The 22,413-nt window shown below is 48.4% G+C and overlaps 1 protein-coding gene across 1 annotated transcript; it reads left to right on the plus strand.

Annotated features, from left to right (window-relative positions):
• Window positions 1-18,644: 18,644 nt before the first annotated feature.
• LOC117846136 (aspartyl protease family protein At5g10770) lies at window positions 18,645-21,054 on the plus strand. Its single transcript, XM_034727251.2, has 2 exons — window positions 18,645-19,601; window positions 19,718-21,054. The coding sequence occupies exons 1-2, from the start codon at window positions 19,415-19,417 to the stop codon at window positions 20,953-20,955; spliced, it is 1,425 nt and encodes a 474-aa protein (XP_034583142.1). The 5' UTR covers window positions 18,645-19,414; the 3' UTR covers window positions 20,956-21,054.
• Window positions 21,055-22,413: the final 1,359 nt, after the last annotated feature.

Below are 22,413 nucleotides of genomic sequence, written 5' to 3' on the forward strand. Positions count from 1 at the left end.
CAGTACGTCGTTACCCGGCCCTGCCGGCGCGGCCCTACTCCTTCTCCTCCTCCACACCATCCCCACGGAGGAGGACCACGAAGAAGAGGATGTCAGCGGCGGCGAAGACAATGACGCCCACGGCGAAGAGGAAGATGAGGAGGTGGCTGCTTTCCTGGGCAGTGACGACGAAGAAGAAGAAGGTGAGCCAGATCTTGATGCCGTGGGTGGCCGCGGTGAACCAGGGCGGCGTGGGCGAGGGCCAGGTGGATCCTGCGGCGGCTCAGGCCCGCGGGCTGCCACAGAGCCAGCACCGCGGGGCGGCCGCTGCCACGCTGCACCACAGCACGACGCGCAGGAGGGCGCGCCCATCGGCGGCCTGCGAGGGCGTCAGGCGCCGAACAGGCTAGGCTAAGGCTTGGCTCGGCGACCATTATATTCGTTCTGGAGCCCTAGGTTGTCTCCTCCATGTGCACGCATCGATCTCTCGTTCTCGCACTGACTCAATCTGCACTCGTAGTTCCGTCATTTCTGTCGTACGTACAGCTGAGTTACTTGGAGCGTACGGAGTCTACAGCATACTACTCCTATAGGGCAGTAGATAGTAGAACGGTGCCACCTGCAAAAGTAGAATTCCCTTGTTGCTAAAACTGCTGTTTTGGGCTGTGTTTGAAGTCAACAAGTTTAAATCTATGTGTTAAGTTTCTATATTCAATTAAGATGACATAATTAGGATTTTCTTGGAAGGTAAAAATGCAAAAAACCACACATTCCAACCCATAAGTCATTTTGTTGCAAATACTCACCCACTTACTCAGTTTTATTGCAAAAACCACCTCAATGTGCACAAATTTAAGCGATCCGGCGTGTATTTCATAAATTCATAAATTTTGACCGCCAATGTGGTCTTTATCAAAATTAGATACTTTTTAGGAGTATTGTATCGACAATTGTTTGGAGATTCCACAAATAGAATTGGTGGTATGCCCTTAGACAATATGACACTAAATTTTGCTATTTGCAAAAAAAAGCCTGATCCAACACGATGAATAAATCTAATCTAAGCAATTGGCCAAGCTTGACTCCGCTCTTGGCATGTGGTAGCTCTACTTGGGCGAAAAATTATTCTTTCGGTTAAGCCTGTGTGTAATAGGGGTGTTTTCGCAATATAGTTGAGTATATGGGTGGGTATTTGCAACAAAATTGACTTATGGGGACGTCAAATTTCAAGTGTCTTTGGGGGTGTTTATGAAATTTCACTTTCTTGCAACGTAATTTCCATAATAAGATACTTTGCTATGTTTTATAGACAATCAATGTCCTAGATATATGGCACTTGTTTATGACATAAGCAGATCAATATCTAGTTAATATTATTAATGGAAAAACTAATATAGGTTAAGTTAGTTCTCCACTGGCTAAATTTTAGCGGGCTAAGATGCCTCCGATCAAGCTGAGCTGAAGTAGCAGCTAAACCTCTCCAAGCTAATTGGAAGGCGAAACCTTTACGATTGAACCCAACTAAAACCAACTAAATGAGCTAAAAGACTAAAATATCGTCACTAGCTCGTTGCCCCAAGTTTCCCACCCTAAATTAAATGAAGGGTAGCATGCTCATAAAAGTAGCAATTAGCTAGAGATGGGCAAAGAGAGCTTTTACCTTTTAGCTGGACGGGACATTAGATGCATGCATGGTGATGACAAGCCGTTGACCGGTTAAAAAGCTGGCTAGCTCATCGGCCGCTCTACTGGTGGTGAATGTTCGTCATCAGAAATCCAGAATATCATATGCACGTGCAAAGGGTCGCAAGCTCTCGTTGTCCCATACTTCAGCCGTGCCACACATATGGACTCTCAGCGGTCGACACGTACTACTTTCTCTCAACACACAGGATGCATCCTTTCTTCCTCCTAGAGGGTATTTGGATACGAGGTGCTAAACTTTAACAGTGTTACATTGGATGTTCGGATGCTAATTAGAAAAACTAAACATGAGCTAATTATAAAATTAATTGCAGAACCCTGTGCTAATTCGCGAGACGAATCTATTAAGCCTAATTAATCCACCATTAGCAAATGGTTACCGTAGCACCACATCGTCAAATCATGGACTAATTAGGCTTAATAGATTTGTCTCGCGAATTACACTCCAATTGTGCAATTAGTTTTGTAATTAGTTTATATTTAATACTTCTAATTAGCATCCAAACATCCGATGTGACGGGTGTTAAACTTTAACAGGGTGGAGCCACAAAAGTGGCAAGTGGCGACCGATCCGATCGGTCATTGAATTGAAGTATCTAGTAGCTGGCTAGACCTAGACCTTGACCAAGCAGATACGTGAGAAATTAAGAACAAGAGGGTGTGGCTGGCCAGCCAGAAGATCAGCTTTGGCGCGCGCGATGGGCTAGTAGCTGCACCTGAAACTGGACATAGTTCGCGAGCAATCATTGGTTGTATTAGGAGTACCTAGTGCGATTCGGAAATGGAAGCACTAACGAGTAACTGAGTAAGCACTGTTACGGTCAGTCGGTCACACACACAGCAGGTGGCGACGAGGCTAGCTTTGCGCTGCCACGGCTGCTAAAGAGTGGCGCCACTCCACCACACGTTGCCACATGCGTAGAGAGCAGAGACCTGGCGGCCGCCACCGAGTTACCGGAGGCCAGCCCAACCCCCAACCGAGAGGAGAGTGATTAGTATCGGAAAAACCTAAGATACTAATTACATGTGTCCTCCATGTGCACGCAATCAATCGATCTCTCGTTTCCACATTAACCATGCGCTTTATCTATCTGTACATTTTGGTTTTGGTTTACTCGGAACGTACAGAGTCTATAGCTACCATGGCATGCAGCAGTTAGAACAATGCAATTAAGACTCTTAATTTTAAGAGTGCAGGATCTTTGCAAAGCTGAACAAACCAAGAGGATCAAACCGAGCCCTACCTCCTTCCTACTTTATTTTTGCAAATTAAAATACGTAATCCTGGATCAATAATGGACGTCTCACGTCTACGTACCGTTCGAGCGGTACTCAGAAAAACTAAGTTAGTAATTAGTATCGGAAAAACCAATAGGTAGCTAGTGCTGTGCAGCTCAAGCTATTAAGATGATGTGCCGTAGTGACAAATCGGTGAACGGTTCAAAAGTTTTTCTCAGTCCACACACATCTGCATACAAAAATTATCTGTAGCCGTACTACTGATCAACCCACACGTACGTAATTATTTATGAATTATTCAATTCAGATGATGATCCATGGAGCTCCAGGACGATGAGGCAGCTTGTTCTCTACTCCTCCTTCCCTCCAACAACTCCGTCTCCACGTCCACGGAGGATGGCCAGGAAGCCGAGGACGTCGCACACCGCGTACATGACGAAGAACACCGCAGCCACCACGAGGAAGCCGAGGATGGGGCCTCCGTGGGCGGTGAGGAGGAAGTGGACGAAGAGGCAGATGACCACGGTGGTTGAAGGCGGCGGACCCGAGCGCGACGCAGGCGGCGGCCCGGCAGGCGGTTCGGCGGCGGCTGCTGCCCGCGAGCACCAGCGCCACCACCGCGCCGGCCGCCCCCGCCGCGCTGTACCACAGCATGGCGCTCCGGAGGGCGACCTGCAAATTGCAATGCATTACGTGCGTGGCTTCTCATCAAGTGATCGAGTTAGAATGTTACTTAGATCATAAAGGGAGCTTGTTGAATTAAAGCTCCTTTGTTGAAGCATGTGCACACGTACGTACGACATGTACGTGTGTACGATTCGCTGATTCAGGACATCGCCTTGCGTCTTCTTTTACTCCAGTCAATGATCGCCACCAGCTGCCGGACAAAGCTACAGTAGCTAGGACCTTGCTAGGAAGTTGGGGCTAAGCTAGATTTGCATGTATCCTCCATGTCCACGCATCGATCGATCTCTTGTTCCCATAGCTACTCATCGCAGCAGTTAATTAGGACACTGTAGTCTGCAGAGCTCCGGCGGTCAAGTCCTCCGATCCTACTTTGCAAAATATGCCGCTTCGATCGGTGCAAAGAATTATGCTAGTACAATAATTCAAAATCCTTTTTTTCTTTGGACTTTCCCTAACGGTGTAATAATGCTCTAACTAATGGCCCGCGCAAATAGCGTGGCTAGATTTTAATTTTATCATTTTTGAATTCTTTGTCCAAGCATACATCAAATTTACAATCAATCAACATATTTTTTTTCTGAATTTTGATGATGAATTTATCAAACATAGTTGCATACTCCCCCATCCCATGAAAATTGCAATCCTATTTTTTGGATAGATTAGTAGTGGCGTGAAAAAAATTCTTATGCCCTCAGCAGTTAATTTTGGCATGCTATTCAAATCAGACCACTTAATTAGTGAAAGAGCATCTAGGCCCCTAAGTGGGTTTTGGTGAACTATATGGCAAAACGATTAAAGGACTAACTTGTTTGCTAAATATTATGAGTAGGAATTTATTCTCATATGTATATTGTGTTATTGATGAATGGAAAAATATATGGCTCATTCTCATGAAAGCAAGCAAGTATATGATCCCATGAAGCAAAAGTGTGACATATGACAAGCGAATTGAAATGAGGTTAAAGACATGGTGACATGCTTGATATATTGGTCTCTAAATATTATGAAAGCTTGTTGGAAGATAATGGGATGTTAATATAAGAGAGAACAACAAGCTATTGTGCATGATTAAGAGACATGAACCTATGTGATATTATTGGTCTCATTATTGAAAGCTTGCAGATGAGAAATAGTTATTCAATGTTAATGTCAAGGCAAAGCTAAGCTAAAAATAGCATGAATGGATGAAGAAGTCAAGCAAGGGATTAGCAATGAGGTACTAAGCAAAGTTTGGTCAAGTGACGACTTGAGCCATGGGATCTTTGCTAGGGTGAAGTGGCTAGTACTTTAAGGATTTTGAGGTATCAAATAAAGCATACCGAGTGAAGTAATGCAATGCATCTAATATTTGTCGGAGGACATATTGGAGTACCTTAAGGATTGGGATTATGACTTGGATCACATATGTTGGAAAATCCTAAACTACTAGCTCAAGATGGATATGCTCAGCTAGAATGCAATGTTGAAGCCTTCAAGTTGACATTGATCAAGTATGGCATGAGTGAAGATATACAAGCTCAAGTGATTGAAATGTTGTTTATATTTATTCTTGAGTATAGGTATGTCGTACTATCAAGAGGGATGCAACATTGGTTGGTTGACAAAACCAAAGTGCTGATAGTTGACCCATGTGAGATATGCCTTGAGAGAAGTCCCGAAGTGCACTAACTCTGCCAAAACCGACTTGGCCGGTTTCTGGCTCTGACACGGGGTAACAGCTAGTTTGTTTGAAAACCGGCTTAGCTAGTTTGGGAAACCGGCTTAGCCATTTTTCCTTTGCTCTAACGGCTAGTTTCTTTGTCTTGGGATATTTATACCCTTTGAGCTCCTCCTTGAGGTGTGGCTGGTGTTTCCTGGACTTAGAGCGTGCAGAAGCCTTTCTAACACTAGTGGAGCTCTCCCAACCTCTTTTTGTGAGATTTGTGTGATTCTTGATAAATCCTAGAGTTGGGTTGAGAGTGAGATTGTGTGTGAGCATTAGAGAGCACCTGTGAGCAATCCATAGCTTGAGCACTTGTGGTTGACGTCAAAGCAACTTATAAAGCATTTCTTACACTTGGAGGTAAAGCCTCCTAGAGGACTAGGCGTCGCCAGTTAGCTCCCAAGGTGCGGTGAGCAACAACAAATTTGTGAGGGCTGCGATCTTATCTTCACAAGGGAAAAGATCATCTAGTGGAAACGGGGAAGCGGTCGAGTGCGACCCAACTCATTGGATGGGAGTTGAAAAAGACACATATCCTAAAGAGTTTCTCAATGGAGATGTAGGATTCACAGTGGTGAATCTGAACTTCGGATAAACAAATCCTCAAGTCTCCATTTCGATTTGCCTCACTTGTTCAATTCTAGCATTTATTTGTGCTTCCGCTTCGAGCTACTTGGGTGTGCTTATTTGTGTGTAGAGACCTTTTCAACGTGCTAGAAATCATCTATAGAAGTGCATGTCCAAGTTTGGTTTGTGCTAGAACTCGTTTGGGGCATCTTTCACCTTGTTGGGATTTTCTGTGGGAAACCGGCTTAGCCGGTTTTGGAAATTGGCTTAGCCGATTTTTGCGGAGATTCCGTAGAATTCTGCGGAAACTCCGGAAGTCGCTGACAAAAGTGCTTTAGATTGCGACAAATTTCAGGCTCGACTATTCACCCCCCTCTAGTCGACATACTAGATCCTTTCAATTAGGAAGGCAGTTGTGTTCCAATTCTAAGGTTGCACTCTTTTCTTTTGTGTCGACAAACCCGACTTAAACCTCCCAAAAATTATCCGATTTGACCCGAGCAGGACATTGGCTGGGGGTTGTTTGGATTGAGATCGGTGGCCCCTTACATTCACCGGGCTGAGCTCGAGCCTAAATTTTTGCAAAAAACTTTAAAATACCATATGCCCAACTCAACCTGACCCGATCCAATGATCTCGAGCATGGGATAAAATAAATTTTGGTCCATCATTGGACTTGAACCCTTACATTCAACAGGTTGGGCTCAAGCCTAAATTTTGGCCGAAAACCTGAAAATACCATAGGCCCAACTCAACCTGACCTGATCCGACTGATCGTCAGCTCGAGCATAGGCTCAAATTTCGGCCAGCATCGGACTTGAACCAGCTGATAAAACATCAGGTTTTTTCGACCCAACCTGACAAATGATCAAGTATGGTGCGTCGAGAGCGTGGTTTGGATTATATTGGTGCCATAATTGTTAGGGATGAGGAGACCTATTGTTGATATTCTAGAGCACACAAATCTCTAAAAGTGACAACATTTTTAGGGATGAGCCTGGAGTTGCTCACACTCCATTTGTATCCATGCAGTTTCCTTGCATTTTCAAATGAGGAATAAGTTTTCATAGCTTTTAGTGACTCATACAAATAAGTTTGTAATGTAGAGATATAAAAGTGTGGTAATTTGTAGATAGCGCGAAGCAAAATTCATATATAATACTAACTTTTTATTAGTAATTTTGGCATTTGTCTATATATCTTTCCAGTCGTTCGCTTGATGGTTTTGCTTTCAAGTTCATATATTCTTTTCTTCGTACTTGTTGGTTAAAATTGAATAATGATGATCATCATTAGCACATTATGCTACAAATTATTTGCTTCTTATCACGTCAAAACTTTGCCTACGTGGTTGGCTACTTATTTTTGCTACAAATATACTTCATATACACATAAATCTATCACGAACATAGAATCATTTATCAACTAAAGAAATCAAAGCAACCTTGTAATTTATCAACAATGTTAACGCATCACAACTGCTTGCGCTTGAAATTTCTAATGGTGCTGTCGTCGCAAGGATGGCAAGCCATGCAAAAGTATCAAAGCTTCCGCCAACTAACAACTAAAAGCATCAAACCACCAGGATCTCCTATAAACTGACTCAGGTTATTACCCTGACTCCCTGAGCATCTTTGCTGATGGCTAGCACCCCTTATGTTCAGAATGCTGATCTCTATCCTGCCTCAACAATGATGTCATCTTGATGCGAGGGCAGCAACGGGAAGCAAGGAGGCCTTGTGACAACCTCATCTCGACGCGGACACACATGGCCTAGCAAGTAAGGGCATGAACAAAATATTTAGGGCATTCCGCGAGCCTATACTCCAATGGCCGGTATACTCCACGTATTGGTCCGGAGTGATGCCAAAAAGTTTTCTAGCCCCTCTTGACGAATATGGTGGATCAGGACGCTGTGATCTGTGAACTATGATCCCTCACCTTATTCGGTGGTCGTGTATGGATTGCCTCCCCCGCCCACGTCACGCCATGGGGATTGTACCGGGCCTCGAAGTTTCTTTGGTTGTTTTCTCCCTGGCTCCGTCATTGAGGGCGTGTTTGGATTTGGCCCTTGCGTGCCCTGCCAAACTACTTCGGCCGGCCAAAATCTGGCGAATGAATCGTCTGCCCCGATTTTGAAATGAACTGCGCAATGACCTCATGTACGTGCCCTGCTAAATCGCGTCAGTCATCCAAACGCTACCTCCACACGCAGCTAATGGTTAGGGATGCAAGCGGGGGCGGACTGCGGGTTGCCCGCCCCATGTCCGCATGGCCGCAAAGTCACATGCTGGCTCATGCGGGCAGCCCGCGAGCCACCGCGAGTCATTTGTGGGCTTTGCGGCATCCTGCATCGCTGCTGCAATGCCTCATGCCACCACGACCAGCCTGTTACCCAGCAGCGCTAGCTGCAAAACCATGCGGCCACATCGAGTCATTTGTGGCCTAGGACTCCCTCGGCTAGTCGTTGCCCACAACACGTTCAACGATCAATGCTTCGTATCGGCCTGCTCAAAGAAGCTTCAAATCACCAATTCACCATGGACCGCGAGACTTGCAGGCGCACCCGCGACGGCGACCCCATCGCAGAGCGCCGTCGCATTACTGCTATTCTCCGGTGGCAGCCCAGACGACGCGGCGCGTGCGCTGAAGAGCGACGCCACCGGAATACAGCTGTGCGAGGATATGCTCGTCGACGGGCTGTGCTTGCCGATTCTCATTGACATTTAGCTTCGTCCTCGCCGCCGGCGCTGCAGGAACCGCGGCAAGCCCAAGTCATTCCTGGAGTTCGTGTCCCTCCCCGATGACCTGACGATGGTCGTCCTGATGAGGGTCTCCGGCCGTGGACTACACGTGCGCAAGGCTCGTCGTCGACCGCGACGGCAAGCTGTGGTAGGCGATGTACGCTACGAAGGTCAGGCGCGTATCCGCGGCGCGGCAAGGGCAGGATGAGACCGGTGAGCTATGGAATGCGAGCAAGCTCTACGTCGAGAAAGCCAGGCGCGGACGATTGAGGTGGCAGCTAGCGAAGGACTGAGTGCTGGAGCTGGCAGGGGTTGCGGTGCTGCTGGGTCCCGCAGGCTGCCCGCATAAACCCGCTGCAGCGACGCGGGTACAGAAGCGGTGTTTTGTGGGTTAGCGGCGCGGCTTAGCCCGGCGGGTTTGTGGCGTGGCCCATCTCAATCCAAAGTTCCAAACATGCCTTGAATCGGTGGGTGGGTCGGGCAGCCGGCGTACATGTTAATGGCAGAGGGCAGAGGGCATGAGCTGCCTTCGCTCACGGTCACGATGCCTATTCACGTGTTGCTGTGCGCGCAGTGTCCGGCAGAAGCGTGACTGCCGCGTGCGGGTGTAACAGTGCCGTGTCTTTTGTGCTTCACTTGAGGCTCATGATAAGGAGAAATCGCATTCCATGGATGAATTGAAATGGTGCGAACTGCAAAGTTGCTCTACCAGAGTCCAGCAGTGATGTCATGAGAGTTTACTTTTGTCAAATGCTAATTGCTAATTCCGAATTTAGCCACGAATCATATTCGGCATGGACTCTTTTGTCAAATGCTAATTTCTAATTCCGAATTTAGCTACTAATCATACAGGTCAGAAATAAGCTTCATCATAAATGAAGCCAAGGATCACGGCCAACTTCTAGAGAGTTGGGAGGCCGTTCAGGTTAGAAGAGAGTGCAATCTTGTAGCACATGAGTTAGCTCAATTGGCTAGACGCAACATTCACACTGCTTGTTGGCTAGGCCAGGCTCCTACGTGTGTTCTGGACCTTGTAACAAACGAATGTAATCACCTTCCGGTCTAGTCAATAAAGCTCTCTTTTACCTCAAACAAATGCTAACTTTCTTATTTTTTTTAATTCCCAATTTATCTATTTATTATTATATTTACTTCTGAAATTAGTATTTATTAATTGTGTTTGCCACGGAGTCTTTGAGACAGTCTAGACCGTTAGATCTTCATAAAATCCAACGGTACATATTCTTCTAATTTTAGATTAATGTGGGAATTTCTAGACCCTATCGTTAGATCTTCATAAAATCCAACGGTATATATTCTTCTCTTTTTTAGATTAACTAGCAAATATGCCCGTGCGTTGCTACGGGTACATGAAAACTACATCAATATATTACCATACTATATAATATGGTCTATATGTAGCTAATCATGTTTTAATATGACTTAATATGTACCTTTTGATGTTATATTTGGATAATTTATAGAAGAGTAATAGCTATAGTTGAGTTTTATTAGGTTGAGGATCCAAATGGCTATAGTTGAGAGTTCTAAGCGTAATATCTATTTAGATGTTTGCAAATTAATCAATTAATGTATAGACTTATAAATTATGGTTATGAACCACAAATTTGATTTTTGCATATCATTTTGTACCTTTTTTCGTATAACCTCGTGTGTGTTGAATATAATCCAATGAGAAGGACTGTGTTGAAACTTTTTATTTATTTCAATGCCCTTATTACCTACCTAAAGGACCTTTCTTTGAAACATATGTTTGTAAAGGGCTATCATCTAAAAATGAAAGACTCATCTAAAATATCTCGTGTGACTCCCCTGCTTGACTTCGTCGCCTGCCCCCGAGACACCATCTTTGCCGCCGCATCCGAACCCAGCGCACCCGCCTCTGTTCAACCAGCCATGTGTGGGCCCAGACCTTGCGCGTCCCCACATGTCATCGGTGCTCAACGCGTTGTCATCTACTTATCTACCCGCCCACGCTTTCACCATGGGAGACGGAAACCAACGACGTTGCCATCCACATGTCGCCTGAACGGAGCCGTTCCATTTCATTCCTTCCAACCACAGGTGCTGCCTGCTGCTCCGTGACGTTTCCCCTCTCTGTTCCCGACACGGCCCATGCCTCGACCCACTAACATCGTGGCCCCACCACGGGCATAACGGCCATTTCAAAACTCCCAGCCTGCCTCGTGTGTGTGTGTGTGTGTGTGTGTGGCTTTAAAGCGACACCGTTGCCTCCGCTAGTTCACCTTCGACCCCCTCCCCTCCTTCGCCTCTACCGCCTTGCCCTGCTCCCTTCCGGCTCGCGCCGCTGCCTTCACGCTCTCCCTGACCTCCTCCTCCTCGTTCGTTGACCCGCCCTCCTACGCCGATGCCACCGACGCCGGCGCTCTGCCTTCTCACCCTCCTCTGCGTCGCCGAGATCCGCGCGCGTGGCGGCCTCCGAGTACTCCCTGCTAAGCCCATCACCATTTCGCTCGTCCTCCCTCCGGCCCCCACCTCCTCTCTTCCCTCTCCTTCTCCTCCACCGGATCCGGCCGGCCCCCACTCCCTCTCCTCCCGGCTCCTCCTCCCTCTCCCTCGGCCGAGGCGGGCGGTGGGAGCAGGCCGGCCGGCACAGCCAAGGCGGCTCGAGCGTTGCTGGGCCCGGGGCGGCTGGGCCTAGGGAGGCAACTCGGGCGTAGCCGGGCGGGGCGGCCAGCAGGGTCGGGGAGGCGACTCGGGCGCAGCCGGGCGGGGCAGGCGGAGTGGCGCGGCCGCAGCGGGCAGGCGGGCGAGCGGGGCGGCACGGGGCCGAGGCCGGGGCGGCGCGGGAGCCCTCTGTCAAGTGGGACCCACTTGTCAGGACGGACGAAAAAATTTGGCAGAAGCATTACTCGCGCCCGTCAGTGAGAGAGGAAGCGTGGGCTCACTGGGCGAACTGGGCCGGCAAAAGGGTGGTTGCTGGCGGGCCAGAAGAGAGAAGGGAGAGAGGGAATGCGGACTGGGCCGACGGTGCTGGTGGGCCGCTGCAAAGGGGAGAATGCAGGCCGGCCGGAAAAGAGAGGAGAGGCGGGCCAGAGTGGATCGGCCTGCTGGCCGGTGTGGGTCGGGCCCAAGGCTCGGCCCAAAGGAAAAAGAAAAGATTATTTTCAGAAATTATTTCACGTGGGAATATAAATCCAGAAAATTCTAGATAAATACTTTAAACCACGAAAAATGTTCTAAAAATCCCAAAAATTCCAGGAAAATTCCTAGAGATAGTTTGGGACACGAGGAACCCAAATAAAATATCTGGAGCTCGTGAAAAAAAGGATTTTATAACCTTCCAAAAAAATTGGATTAAGCTCAAGGAAAAGGAGAATAAATTCCAAAAAAACTGGAAAATTTTCAGAAGAACTTGGACAACATCTAAACGCATTTTTAAAACTTTTTCACTCACGAAACACCAAGATACATTAGTATGAATGCACAGACAGAGAACAACAACCTTTTTAAATTCCGAATAATAAATAATTATTTTTCCTATGCTAAATTTCCTGTAAAGAAAATAAATATTGGCAAAAATTTTAAATTATAGAAAATCGTTGTTTAATTATTTCTTTTAATCACATCCTGAAATTTAAAATTTTCAGGGTGTGACAGAAAACCACCGTGGCCTCGGGCGTTTGTGAACTTGTACGATAGAGGTTCAAAGGCTGGAGCGAGAATTTGCATTAGTCATATGAACGATAAACTGGAGATACAGTTTGAGACTTAATTTGTTTTATGAAGGTCAGCAGGATCAATCTCCCAACAAGCATAGCAGCCTGAAGACAACTGAGTTACATATTTTCCACGACATAAGTAGTTTCCTCAAATGAGAATTGAGATATAGAAGGGTTTGGGTTCAGCAGGCTGAGTCAAGGAAAAAACACATATGACACATCATACAGAAACGAAAGCATTACTGAATCTTTGTGGACCTGAAACCATTACTGGACCTAAAACTGTAGTTTCCCATTTTTAATAAAAGTAGACATGAATGTGGTCGCCAGTAGCCACTATCTTTAAAAAGGAACTGCAGACATATAAAGAGTTTTGTGCAGAGAGTAAGACTACCTTCATAGCCACCATACACTGGATCTTCCGACAGTAAATGAGGTGTGTACAGATCAACAAAACTGCATCCATATGCTTCAAGAACAATTTTAGCGGCTGATTCAACATATATAAGGTCGTGAACAAAGTAATATTTCTTTCAATTTGCTGGCTGGAGCAACCTAAGCACAATGTAAAAAAATGATTTCATACTTTCAGAACAAACGCACCTGAAACAACCAAGCCCAGCAGCTAGATGACCAGCAAAAATATAGAGCAGAGTATGATGGGATAAAAATATACCATTATGTCCGTGGTCACAGCATCTGATGCCCCTCCAAATAATCACCACAGAGGGATGTGAATGCTGTTAGCAACCGCGTCAATCAGTGCCATCTCCACTCCTGCTGTAGCCTTAATTGGAAAACAATTACAATCAAATACACATGGAATGGGAAATCTTTGTATTTGATGTGTAAACAGCAACCGAGTCACAGTATCTGATGCCCCTCCAAATAATCACCACAGAGGGATGTGAATGCTGTTAGCAACCGCGTCAATCAGTGCCATCTCCACTCCTGTTGTAGCCTTAATTGGAAAACAATTACAATCAAATACACATGGAATGGGAAATCTTTGTATTTGATGTGTAAACAGCAACCGAACACTTGAGTACACATATGAATATCAGAAACAAACATTAATCCATGCCTATTTTTCCATTTATTCATCAACGGTCTTTTTTTATAAATGGAACCTTTCTACATGAGCTAAACAAAATAATCGATTTGTCACATGGAAAGGACCTTTATGCTTATGTAGGTTTTTTTTTTGGATACAAAACTGGTTGGTTTAGTGGCTTGTATTCTGAATGAACTGCTCTAAGCTTATAACTAACCAAACATTTTTTTTCAGGTTAAATGGGTTTTCAAGGACGATTTCACCAGGCCAGTTACCATCCAGAGCAAATATTAGCGGATATAACCAAGCTTGGTTTTCAGTTACGCTTCCTCTGAAGTCCATCTCACATTCATCCCTCTCACATATTTCATGCCACTCACCTCGTAAGGATGGCAACAAATTAGATCCTCTGAAAGAAACAAAATCTTTCAGTAATTCAGCGCCTGAAAGGCAATTCCCATCTACATCGAAGCCTATACTTCAAAGTGCAGTCACCCCATCAACATTGGGATCACCACGTTCAACAATTTAAGATTTCCACAACATCCTAGACTTTTCAACGCGAATCGCACGTTCTTCATCTCAAGATCAAGCACCTGTCAACCTAACTGCAACGGAATGCAAATTTTACTACCCTGCGAGCCGGGCGAGGGAAGGTGCGGATTCCTCACCGATGCAAAGGCGTGTCCATGGAGGACATCGGTGACCTCGTCGAGCAGCGCGGGCGCCTCCCGCACCCGACGGCGCCGCTGCGGAGCTCGACGCGCACGGCGACGTTGGAGACGGCGTCGAGGCGCGAGGACGCGATGGTGAAGGGCGCGGCGAGCGGGGCCCCCTCGGTCGCCGCGACGTCCACGGAGGATGTCTTCTTGAACACGTCGAAGCCGAACGTCTCCGGCGGGGCGCGGGCGCCGGCCGGGACGGGGCCAGCGACGACGAGATGGCACGGAGGAGGCCGGTTGGCGAGCGACCGCGACGAGGTTGGGCCGCGTGCTAGCGTTCGTGGTGCCAGCGCGGGGCACGGAGAGGACAGGGGACGGCGGCGGCGTGGGTACGGCGATGGAGGGCGGGCGGCGGCGGCTGCTCGAGAAAGGGGTCGGGGCGCGGAGAGGATGGGGGTCGGCGGCGGCGCGGCACGGGCGCCGTCGGCGGCTCGAGAAAGAGATCGTGAGGAGGGTGAACGGGAGGCGAACGAACGGCGGAAAGGAGGGGGAGTGCGGCGGGCGGAGCGAAGTACGGCTCGGAGGGATGCGGGGGATCAAGCGGCAGGTGCTTTGTGCGCGGACGACGTACGAAAAAACATCGTCTTTGGACCGCGGGTTGATATCACGAAATGTCAGGGAGGTTTTTGCAAAATAGCCCGACGGACGAAAAATCCAGACAAAGACGTTACTTGCTTTAATAATAGGTAAAGATGTGGGAATTTCTAGACCATCTTGACAAACGTGGTGACTTTATTAAGATAATAGATGGAAAAACTTATTAAGATGGGGCAACGACAAAAACCGATGAACTGTTCAAAAGTTAGATCGTTCGCCGTCCGGCGGCTCTATTATTGCTGCTGAATGTTCATCGGATACCCATGTGCAGAGGCTCGCTCTTGTCGTCCAATTTCATGCAAAACTTGACAAAGAGAGTAAACGGTTCTGCACTGTATCATGGACCTCTCGACACGTACCATATGTTGAAGCATCTAGGCAGTATCTGGACCCTTTCACACCTTTGGTAAAGATGTGTTTCGGTGGTGATAAATGACAAGCGTATACTTGTGACTAATCAAATTGTTTTGAAGGAAATCTTATATTAGTTAAGTCATCACAAGTTAAGTGGAATGTGACCCCCTCAATTTGAATTGACAAGTGAGCAAGTGGCTTATGCATGAAGGCTAAGGATATTTCTAAAACTAACTGTCACAAGGATGAAGAACACTTAAGTACAAATTTTTACTAGTTTCTAGTTCTTTGGCCATACTATAAACAGGAGCTTTCAAGTTAGTAGCTTGATGATACGAGTCTAGCCATAAATTAGATGAACACTTTACATACTCTATCACTTGGTAGCTCAAATAAGCCATGAAAATAGTTGAGAAGCAAAGAAATTGGCTAAGGATTCAAACAAGTTTGCATTGGAAAAGTTCAAAGGAAGTTAGAAAGATCGGAAGATTCGACGGCTTTATATTTGCAAGCATCGGAGCAACAAAGTCAGTGTGGTGCTGAAAACTCTTTCAGCCTGTTCGCTTCAGCTTATTCAGCTGGCTTATCAGCCATCAAACAGTGTTTTCCTCTCACAATAAATCAGCTGTTTCGGCTTTTCAGCCGGCTTATAAGCTGAAGCGAACAGGCCTTTAGCACCGAATAATCCGACCCATGGTGATTAAAGCCGTATGGCCCAACTACTCATATCTGATAAACCACTGATAAAATGATGAAAGCCTAGAACTTGATTGATGTAACCTCATCTAATAACCGTGGAACACCAAACTCTATGGTTTTAGTGCTTGATTATGCCACTAAACTGTGATTGAAAAATATATTTGAGAACTATGTATATTCGTATGTTACAACGATGATGTTATTATTAAATATTGATTATGTCTAACTTATGTTAATTTGCTTGGTTGTCAAGCACAGGAGAAACACTAGAAATCTAGTGCGCTATTGGCGTGACTGTAGGACCTGTGATGTGTCCCTAAGAATTGTGATTATTAATACAAATATACCACTAAGAAAAATAATCAGAAAGGACATAAAACTTAAATTTCTTACATGATCTGAGAATCAGACATGAACTAAAGGAATTAAGAAGCATGGAAAATGCATTAGAGGTGGCTAAAAGATGTACCACACCACAAATGAATGAAAAGAAAAAGGTAACATACTAAGCATCGATCGTGTACCTGCGTTTCACTTTGCTGATTATTGTTTCTTATGCCCATGCATAGCAACAGTTATCTTGCTTTTCTATTTTTCAAGTTTCTTACTGAGATCCGTGTCCTATATATTGTTAGTTCTAGCTACTAAAATAGGTATGTTTGTTGTAGTAAATCATGATAAGTATGTAACACTTCCTTTGTTTGTAATGTTGGTATAATAAGGGACACATATACAGGAACAAAGACCAAGTTGTTACTCACGCGAAAGAATTTATTGCTTCTTCTTGTTTGTAGAGATGCATAGCCATGCCAGCAATCATAAGTAAAAATAAGTAGCTGACAAAAAATCAGTTGCATATTAGACATCACGAGAAGTGGTGAGTTCATGTGAGATGAAAGAAAATGGGTGAAAAGGAGACGATGTTGAAGGACAAGATTGAAAACGATGTTGTTGTCGCTTGCTGCGCGGGTTTCATGTCGCGTCCCTCCCTCGATGGCGGATTGTTGCATGTTGCTGGCCACGTGCTCAGCACGGCTCGACTGTGGTGAGCAGGAAGGTCTTGTCGAGTGAATCGGAAGAGATTGGCGAGTGACATTATGCAGAGGGAAGCCGAAAAGGGGCGCATCAATGTGAAGAGTGTAGAAAGGTAGATATTTTACCATGTTCTTAACTTCTATTGGATGGTTTCTACCATTGGTTTTTGATCTAGCGGTGAGAAAAATATTTACTGACGTGCAATGTTTCTCCAACCCGGGAATGCACTGGGTTGTCGAGCACAGGAGAAACATGGGCGCCCGTTAACCCAAAAGGCACGAATTTAGATGAAATTTTATACCTACCAAGGGTATAGGTTTTTTAACAGGATTAGTTAGTTTTAAAGGTATGGGTACCAAAATTTGTCCCCTTTGCCATTTCTGGCCCACCGTTCTGTTGCCGGTAAGCTGGCTGGCGCGTCCAGCTAATCTATTGCATTCATGGATGGCGTGCACGCGCACGCAGTACCCTAAAAAGAATCGAAGCTCTTGGCCGTAGCCTATGTGCTAAAGAGCCAACCTGACTTCATTTTGAGCCTACTACTCTATGAGAACTTCTCCGTATACGTGTTGTTAATGCATGTCCCATTTGTGACCACTTTGTGTGCCTCGTATGTGCCCGTTCACGAGTTAGGACTCGATGAGTGGTAGATGTGGTTTTTTGCGTGAGTTGTAGTATACTGGCATGCTAGTTGTGCTTTTATATTGTTTCCTAGCGTCCAATCCATGGTGGATTGCGTGAAAGCTAGCTCCAACATCGACGGATCTTATAGCACTCATGAGGTCACCAGTTGTAGGATGCAAATGCAAGTTATAAATATTTTGGGTTATTGGGCCACCAAAAAGTTGATAAAATAAACTAGAATGGTGTTCTGCGTAAGTAATTGGGAGTAGAAATAAATTAGACTAGCATGCCATCATAATTAATGAACTGATTCAAAAAACACTGCTGGGTGCCCACTTACATCCCTAACTCACGCAGTCCGGTCGTCTCGGATATGTTGTGAATTTAGTACTACTGAACACGGAGTCGCGGAGAAGTGAGAACTACCATCACACATCAAAAGTTTCTTCGTTGAACCCCCGACCGTAGGCCGATGCATGGCTAACCAACTGATGAAATCGCGCGGGTGCATGGGAGCACCTGACGGACCCGGGAGCACACGAACCTTTATCTCATTCACACAGATCCCTAGCTTATGACATGAATTGTCAGCCTGTCAGTCACCACTCCTCGGGTAGGTACCGCTGCTTTCTTCGCTTCTGTTGAGTTCACTACGATCGCCCGCGCACGCTTGCCTGACGAAACGAGTCAAAGTACGCAACTTGCGTGCTAAATCTGTGGCCGTGAGCGATCCTATTATCTTAGGCCTCGCCTTTTGGCTTTTCATCACTTTTCGCAAGATTTCAACTTCTCAAACGCCTCGTGTGCATGCGTGACACGAGCACGACAGTGACACGACAAGCACAAGTCTTTCAACTGCCACATATTTTACACCAGCACGGTGGACGGCTCGATCGAAGCGGGCCCTGCTAGTGCTAGCAGCCGCGACTGCCGAATATTCGTTGATCTACCCCAGCTATGAAGTCCATGTGCTAGTAGGAGAGGGAAATGGAGATCAGCAACGCGAGCGCAGGCGCGGAAGACCCAGGGCTCGAAGAGCAAACGCACCGTGGAGCCGTGGAGGCATCGTCGAGGCCGCGTAATTCCTTGCTAGTTTACGCCGCGTACTCGGGGAGAAGTGGAACTGTGTGGAAGAAAGCTGGAATCTTAACTAGGTTAATTTGTCATCATCAGTTAGCGCAGGGGCGTAGCCAGGATTTACCCATAGGGGGTCTATATTTTCTAACTAAATCTAGTTTGTGATGGTGCAGATGCATTTTGTTCTAATTCTGGAGGTTTCATTTCAACCGGTTCGGTAGCTTTATTATTTTTTGACATTAGGATTATCAACAGAAACAACCGACCCATATATACCAGCTAAAGGGTCCTTATCTTAGCTAATAACACAATCAGCTATAGGTCAAAGATTGAAAAAAAAACGTCAGGCAATTTGAGAACAAAAGGGAGGGAGCAGCTAGCACAGGATATTTAATCTAAAAACAAAATAAGGGAGCGGTAGAGGACGTTGTTGGCTTGGATGGACGGACGACGCTGGCGCACGGGACGGGACGGAACCGCGGAACAACCGGTCATGGGCCAGTGGGCTAATGTTGGCCTATTATTATGACTTTGTGAGTCGGCTCACACAAGCTAATCGATGCAATTAGCAAAATAATCAGGAGTTTCTCTGTGGTGTTGCGGAAGGGCGGGCGGTCGCGAAAAAAAGTCACAAAGCTCGTGCTTTTGTTGCTAGTTTAGTAGAAGCCTTGACCTTGACCTTGACCTTCGTCGTCACTGCGGCTATGGCTGGGAGCTGGAGCACACCACTACCTGAATACCGGGTCGCCAATGACTTTCACACGGCGCCGGCCGGCGCGGACCTGCCGGCGAGTGGAGGCAGGTAGCCCCTGCTGCAGGTGCGCAGGTGCTTTCAACCTCGAAGAAGGCAGGCAGGCTAGCACTACATAAGCCCAGGGAGCGTGCGCAGCTGCGTCATCTCGTCCCGACCTCCACAACCACAAGCCATGGCTTCTCTGGTGCGGCGGTGCATGATGCCTTACGGCTGCTGCCTCGCGGCTCTTCTCGCGCTGGCAGCTCTCGCCTCTCCTGGCCGTCTCGGTGCGGCGGCGGCGGCCGAGGGCAGTGGAGGGAAGTGGCACGTCGTCAGCGTCAGCTCTCTGCTGCCGAGCGCGGCCTGCACGGCCACGGCAGGTAGGCTTGTTGTTGACTGCTCGATCTGCCTTCTCGAAGCAAACTTTGTTTAATTTCCTCCGTGTAAATTGGACTACTTTCCCATCATTTCCGTTGCTGTGTTGTCCTGAATGCAGCGGCACCCAACTCGTCGGTGCTCCGCGTCGTGCACCGGCACGGCCCGTGCTCGCCGCTGCGGTCACGCGGCGGCCCACCGTCTCATGCGGAGATCATGGGCCGGGACCAGGAGAGGCTCCACGCCATGCACCGCTGGGTCTCCAAGGGCGCGAACGTGACCCTGCAGGCGCGCTGGGGCAAACCCCTGGGCACCAGCAACTACTACATCTCGGTCGGCCTCGGCACGCCGGCGAGGGACCTGTCGGTGGAGTTCGACACCGGCAGCTCCCAGTCGTGGGTGCAGTGCAAGCCGTGCGCGGACTGCTACGAGCAGCACGACCCGCTCTTCGACCCCAGCAAGTCGGCGACGTACTCCACCGTATCCTGCGCTGCGAAGGAGTGCCGCGAGTTCGGCTCGCAGAACTGCTCATCGGGCAACAACTGCCGGTACGAGGTTTCGTATGCAGACAAGTCGCGGACCACGGGCACCCTCGCGCGGGACACGCTGAGACTGACGCCCGCCACGACCGTCCGGGGCTTCATGTTCGGGTGCGGGCACAACGACGCCGGGGTGTTCGGCGAGGTCGACGGGCTCTTCGGCCTCGGCCGCGGGAAGGCGTCCTTGTCCTCACAGGCCGCGGTCGTGTACGGCGACGCGGGGTTCTCCTACTGCCTCCCCTCCTCGTCGAGCACCGTGGGGTACCTGACCTTCGGTGGAGCCGCAGCCGCCCCCGCGAACGCGCAGTTCACGGCGATGGTGAGCGGCCAAGACGACGAGTCGTGGTACTACCTCAACCTCACCGGCATAAAGGTCGGCGGGAAGGCGATCAAGGCGCCCTCGGCCGCGTTCGCGACGGCGTCCGGGACGATCATTGACTCGGGCACGGCGTTCAGCCGCCTGCCGCCGCGCGCCTACGCCGCGCTCCGGTCGGCGTTCCGGCGCGCCATGGCCAAGCACGGGTACAGGAGGGCGCCCGCCTCCCCGCCCTTCGACACGTGCTACGACCTCTCCGGGCACGAGGTCGTGCGGGTGCCGTCGGTGGTGCTGGTGTTCGCCGACCGCACCGCCGTGGCCCTCGACCCCAGCGGTGTGCTGTACGCGTGGGACGAAGCGTCCCAGGCGGCGTGCCTGGCGTTCGCGCCCAACACCGACGAGACGTACCTGGGCGTGCTCGGGAACGTGCAGCAGAGGACGCTCGCCGTCGTCTACGACGTGGGCAACCGGAGGGTCGGGTTCGGCGCCAAGGGTTGCGCCTGAGATCGATCGTAGTCGATCGTAGTAGTAGTACTAACTGTAAACGATCTATGGCTGAAGTATGAGCACTCAGTACTGCTATCCTTTAATTTTTCCGTGCAATTCTGTGTCGCTGGTGTACGGATGCAGATCGACGGCAGGATGTCCTTGGGCTGTCGAGTTTTTAAGGCCCCCGCACACGAGTTTGGGCTGTCGTTGGGCTGCATGCGTCGTTTTCCATCATCCATCCAACTCCGGGAAAAAAGGAGAACAAGCTGGCCCATCACGTTTTTTAGGGCCGTCGCTGGTACTTCGGTAGTATGTGCTTTTCTTCTGGCGCAGACGAATCAGAGGATGGCAATGACGTCAGCCTTTTCAACGTAGAAATTGGTGCGCATTTCCTTCGGTAGTATGTGCTTTTCTTCTTTTTTATGATCCGATCATTTCTCGGTAGTACGTCGTTCGGTAACCAACATAGAAATGATGCAATTACTCTTCCCCCACCCCCCCCCCCAAAAAAAAAAACAATGCACGTAACAGGGCTAGTACTACAAGCTTCTAGCATCTTCTTCTCCATAATACCATAACCCTCTATCTCAAGATTAGAAAAAACGCGAAAATTTACTAGCCATCCAATGCTTGCTAGCTTAGTCCAAGTAGGCCCTTTTGCGGTTAGGTACAGTTGCTTTCCTAGCATCGATTTGTTTTGGGCAACCGCGTCCTGATTGGTCCAGCCCCTGCAGTGGCAACCACGAGCAGGAGTTGCTTTCGTTCTCTCGCGCTGTCGTGCGCGGCTGCGTGCGCATCCATGTCTGACCCTGACGTGCTCAATCCGGCCTCAAGTCACAGTCCTACTGTTACACACCGCTGCATTTCAGCTGGCACGCGCGCATAAAATGCACTCGCTTGTCCGGCAACCGGTGGACACCGGTACGCTCGCACGTCCGATCCGTCGTCCCGTTCTAGAAACGCATTGGCACATCAAGAGTGCTGTTGCTCAGGTCGCTGTCGCCTGTGTTTGAGATGTTACACGGTCATGGCGAAACCGCTGCACTGACCCGCGCTCGTATCGCGACTCGTCCCTCCGGGTCTCGGAGCCATGATTGCTTCGTCACGATCGCAAGCGCCGGTGGTGGCGCACCGGCCGCGCGCCCTCGCTGCGCCGTCTGCGCAAATCGAAACACGGCGCATCGGCGCGTGTAGAGCCAGGCAGCCAGCCCTGCACGCTGCACGTACGCCCTTTTCCTACTCCGTGGTGCGCGACAGGAAATTAAAAAGCTACGTCCACCATGGATCCGTCCCTCGCACGCAGCGCACTCGCGAGCCACCCGGCCGTTTGCACGACGAACGGGGTACGTACGTGGTCGCCGGTGGTCGCTGTCGACACGACGGCGGCTTTCTTTCTCCTCCTGCCCGTCGCGGTCTAACCAGATCGGGCGCGGGCGAAGAGTGACTTAGAACGTGCCGGGGCTGTCGTCAGGT

Source organism: Setaria viridis, chromosome 2 (genome assembly GCF_005286985.2).
Source record: "Setaria viridis chromosome 2, Setaria_viridis_v4.0, whole genome shotgun sequence".
Lineage (NCBI taxonomy): Eukaryota > Viridiplantae > Streptophyta > Magnoliopsida > Poales > Poaceae > Setaria > Setaria viridis.